General features: G+C 35.1%; 1 protein-coding gene across 2 annotated transcripts; it reads right to left on the bottom strand.

The window, feature by feature from the left end:
* Positions 1 to 787: 787 nt before the first annotated feature.
* On the bottom strand, positions 788 to 4,797 carry sdhdb (succinate dehydrogenase complex, subunit D, integral membrane protein b). 2 transcript variants are annotated; one of them, XM_073818020.1, is made up of 4 exons: positions 4,703 to 4,797; positions 4,120 to 4,230; positions 3,166 to 3,316; positions 788 to 1,074 (listed from the first exon to the last, which is right to left on the bottom strand). In XM_073818020.1, the coding sequence occupies exons 1-4, from the start codon at positions 4,749 to 4,751 to the stop codon at positions 909 to 911; spliced, it is 477 nt and encodes a 158-aa protein (XP_073674121.1). In that variant the 5' UTR covers positions 4,752 to 4,797; the 3' UTR covers positions 788 to 908. The 2 variants fall into 2 exon arrangements, with proteins under 2 accessions (XP_073674121.1, XP_073674122.1); XM_073818021.1 differs by having other exon boundaries at positions 3,166 to 3,313.

Genomic DNA, 4,797 nt, shown 5'->3' with positions numbered 1-4,797 from the left:
CTGTTTCCACTACAAACCACTGTGTTCATAATTAAAATAATATGGTAATACACACCAATTTGCAATATCAAGCAGCAAAACGAGCTGTTTTGTACAGTTTAAAATAGCTTGACGCGGTTAAGGCCGGAAGACAGACCCATAAAATTTACAAAATATATCTCTATAAACCTTTAGATCCAAAACTCACTTTGCAATTTAGATTTGATTTACATCATTACACACACAAGCTCAGTTATACCCGTTTAAGTACATCTAAGCAATTTAAAATGAAAGACGAAAATAAATTGCTTTTAGTACGAAGCACATTCAATTGCAAATTGCCTTTCATAAACCATTACTTAGTTGAGTAGAAATACAGCCATGCAAAGTGTGAAGCCAAAATACTGCCCATGTGACAATTCTCCAGCTGTTGTAGTCATTAATGAAAGTACGTGTTCAAATACTAGTGCAAAGTTAATTCTTCACATGCTGCAGTAACACAACCAACTTAAGTGAAGATAGATATTTGCTGACAAAAAGACATTATGCAATAAATATGGGCAAAACATTTATTACCCAATGGTTTTTTTATTAAAATTTAATATTATTAGCGGAGTGATTTTTCAAGTTCAAATACAGTGACCAGCATCTACTAGCCACAACAATTAGTTCATTTTGCTGCTTCAGAAACACTGATTTGCCAGACAAGATAGTGGATGACATGCAGAGATTTCCATTGTAACCAAAAGCTGCGCATTTTGTGAACAAACGGACAACATTGACAAATAAAAACAGGTGCAAATCGACATGATGTTGTCAAAAATTATATTTATAGAATTTACATATAATGTCACAATTGTATACAATAAACTGGAACTCTGATGCAGAAAGCGGATCCCCCAGCACCCCCATCCCTCATCTCAGCCCAGTTATTTACTCCACAAGAGGGCCACTGCTTTACAAATCCCAACATCATGGTAGTTGAAGTAGCACAGGCCAGCGAATGTGATGGTTGACATAAGGAAGAGGCCAGCGTTAGCCATCTTGACTTTAAAGTCTCCGTGAACGTAGTCTGTCAGAACCTGTCCAAGACCCCTAGAAAAAATAAAAAAACAAAACAATAAAATGCAATGCTATCATTTTCAAATAATGACACTTATGGATATAGATGTTAAAAGGAATAGTTCACCCAAAAACTGATTGTTTCACTAGATAAAACTGGGATCAACCCATTGATCCCCATTGAAGTCCACTATATGGAGAAAAATCCTGGAATGTTTTCCTCAAAAACATTTATTTTTGACTGAAGAAGGAAACACATGAACATCTTAGATGAAATGGGGGTGAGTAAACTATCAGGAAATTTTTATTCTGGAAGTGAATCAATTCTTTAATAACAGATTTGTTTAATACAAAGCTTTTTCACTTCACAAGATGTTACTTGATGGACTGGAGATGTGTAGATTACTTGTGAATTATTTTTATCAGCTGTTTGAACTCTCATTCTTACAGCACCCATTCACTGCAGAGGATCCATTGGTGAGCAAGTGATGTAGTGCTAAATTTCTTCAATTTCTTCTGTTCTGAAGAAAAAAACAAACTCATCTACATATGATGGCCTGAGGGTGAGTACATTTTTCAGCAAATTTTCATTTTTGGGTGAACTACTCCTTTAAATCAAAACTTCATTTAAGTAAGCCTTCAGTAAACATCTGAGACATGTTGGCTTTCAGGAAGCCAAACATACTGTAATCAGGTGTCGGAGGAAGCCTCTATAAATAATGATTACGTCACTGCAAACACTATAAGTAGGTGTTAAAGTACAACGGGACAACAAGCACTAGAATAATCCATTAAATTCAAAGTCAAAAGTAATGTTCAAGATATAATACAATCCACAAAATAACATCCTATTGCATTCAAATAAAGGCAATAATCAATAATTATTATTTGGGTAATAGAATAATTGGTTGATGATTCTGACAATTTACCCAGTAATCGGATAACTGTAATTCATTTTTGCAGGTAATAAAAACAGACCTGAGCTAACAATAGCCTTTAAAAATGACTTTAAACACATATATAATAGCAATGAGACAATAATAATTGGTTCAAATAAAGTATCAAAAGCAAGTAATCATATAGTTTTATTAAACAAATCTGAGAAAATACATAATGTATTATAAACAACAGAGGCAATGTACATTACACATTATAACTAAAGACTGCAAAGGGCGCCAACGACCTGACGATTTTTTTTACATTTTACTGCGATCTAATCCTTGTTTAATCTTTAATATTTGACCATTGCTTTACGACAAAAATTCTACAGCTACTGAAATTTCTTGATTATGTGGACATCAAAACGTGTAAGCTCAGAGTGAGGATTTTAGCTTTTATTTTGAAATCGCGATGAACAATTAGCATGAGAAAGATATTTATGTATTCTCTGTATTTTTTTTTTTTTTCACCTTGCAAATCTTCTAACAGTTCTTGTGGAGCAGCATTTACTGTGAACAGAGCTGCTCTGAGACTCGCGTACTAATGCAATGTGTACTACTTACGTTTTGGAAAACCTTTTTAGATCCAGGTTCAATAATGTTTAAAAGCCTGTCTGTTACCAGACTTACACCCAACTGACATAAATTTAAAAAGCAAACGATGTACCTATGTGACCCTTACGGTGACCGGGAGGGACACCTTCGGTTCACTTATGTTTGTCGTGGCCACGACATATAAACTCGTGGGAACATGATATTATGTCGTGGCCACGACAAACATAAGTGAACCGAAGGTGTCCCCTCCCGGTCACCGTAGACCCTAATGTAACTAGCAGCTTTGCTAAAATTAGAAGTGCGGCCTTGAGTGCCGATGTCCACAGGGAGGTTAAATCTTTGCATGAAGGGTGTTACAGCCACCCATGGCTTTACAGTCCAAAGCAGACGCTTCATTTTGTGTCAGAAATGATTTTTAATTGTAGAGTGCAACACTAAATTCAATCTGACCTGACAGTTACTAAATTGCAAAGCTGACACTTCATATAGAATCAGAACAGGCACATACTAAATATTAACCTAAATATTTGTTCCAAACAGCTTGCGGTATTTCAGAAAAAGCAGTTAAAACTAGAGGACAATTTCATTTGGAATGTGTCAAGGATTAATTATAAAATGCATATTCTCTTACCAGTGACCATGTAGAGTAAGCACAGCTGCTAAGGAATAGTCAACTGCAGGACCGGGGCAATAGTATGCAATGGGTGCCAAACCCAGAAGAGCTACGCTCACAATCCTCTCTCCTGTCCAGTGCAGGGAAGCAGCTTTAGACCCAGAGCCTGCTATTTAAAACAACAACAAAAATGCACATCAACGATTGTCATTTGACAAGAGAGCATCTCCATCAATACATATTTAGTCTTTCTGCAGTATATGTCTCCAGCCATCACATTTAATAACACTTATTTCATGCTTTAATAATCCTGTAGCCAAACAGAGGGAACAAAAATGCTGATGAAAGAAGACTTTGTGCATGTTTGAGCTTTACTATGTTTAGTCTGTGGCTCTAAATGACCAGTTGTGTTCATTCTGTCTTTACCGGTGATGTACTTAATTACCATTTGTTCAGAGAACCTGAAAGATTGTTAGCAATATCTACATTCAGCATACTTCTGTCACCTGTCAATAATTATTCACTTGACTAATGAAACAATCAAGGTTAGATTTAGACTTCTTTAAGAGATAGTTCACCCAAAAATTAAAGTTCTGTCAATAATTACTCACCCTTATGTCGTTCCAAACTTACAAGACATTAACCTTCAGAACACAAATTACAGTATTTTTTTTTTAGATATAATGAGAGCCCTGGGATTTTCTAAAAAAAAAAAAAAAAAAATCTTAATTTGTGTTCCTTAAATAAATAAAGATCTTACAGGTTTGGAACGTCATGAAGGCAAGAAATTAATGACATAATTTATTTTTGGGTGTAAAAACATTTAATTTCAAACCCAATGAAAAGGCTCTTGTCCAGTTTGAAAATACTTTCAATTATATATTAGGATAATAATATTACAGAAAAGACAAAAAGCTGTCCTGATTTACAGAGTTACAAAAAAAATAAAAACACAAAATGTAAATCACTAACCATAGTTGGATGGAGTGGCATGTATCTTTGCTGATATTAAGTATTGACAATCACGATCCGTCTTCTGTACGGCCAAAGGTCTGATGAGGGAGGAAGAGCGAAATAACAGAGCTGTGGGAAGTCACAAGAATGAACAATACAAGAAAACAAACGTAATTAAAAGGAAATATGTATTCAGAATTAAAATTTCAAGTAATATGAAGTTCATCTGTAACTAGTGTTTATATTTGACAAGTCTTTTAAAACCACTCCACAAGAATTGATAAATTACGAGAATATAACTTCTCTTTACAGGCTTGACAAATACTCTTTTCTAGTCTCAGTCTTACTGTCTACGTTACTCCGTTTACAAACAATTTCACATAAATATAAATAACTGGTTAATTTAGAGAAAGTGAAGAGAGAGAACTGAGAAATAAGTGACAGGGTTAAGTTAGCATGCTAGCAGGACGAGTACGCGTGCTGAAATTAACGTGACACGTCATTAGAGAAGGATTTCTTTTTACATACGACCCTGAAGCTAAACAATTGTGATACAGGATGAGGTGCTGAGAACAAAAGCATGACAAACACTCAAACTTACGATTGACACCTCTGTGGCAAACAGAAGTTATTCTGACAAGAGCAGCCATGATTCTCACAACCAATCCAAGGTCACTGAAATCACCCGGATGTACT

This window comes from Garra rufa, chromosome 14 (assembly GCF_049309525.1).
Source record: "Garra rufa chromosome 14, GarRuf1.0, whole genome shotgun sequence".
In the NCBI taxonomy this organism is placed as follows: Eukaryota; Metazoa; Chordata; class Actinopteri; order Cypriniformes; family Cyprinidae; genus Garra; species Garra rufa.
Note: the sequence above shows the minus strand (reverse complement) of the source record. Positions and strands in the feature narration are given on the sequence as shown.

Excerpts from the sequence above, each read along its gene's own strand:
- sdhdb (XM_073818020.1), bottom strand. The coding sequence starts at position 4,751 with ATGGCTGCTCTTGTCAGAATAACTTCTGTTTGCCACAGAGGTGTCAAT. Across the intron at positions 3,317-4,119 it reads TGCCACTCCATCCAACTATG|CAGGCTCTGGGTCTAAAGCT; the intron begins GTTAGTGATTTA and ends TGTTTTAAATAG. Across the intron at positions 1,075-3,165 it reads CTTACTCTACATGGTCACTG|GGGTCTTGGACAGGTTCTGA; the intron begins GTAAGAGAATAT and ends TATTTTTTCTAG.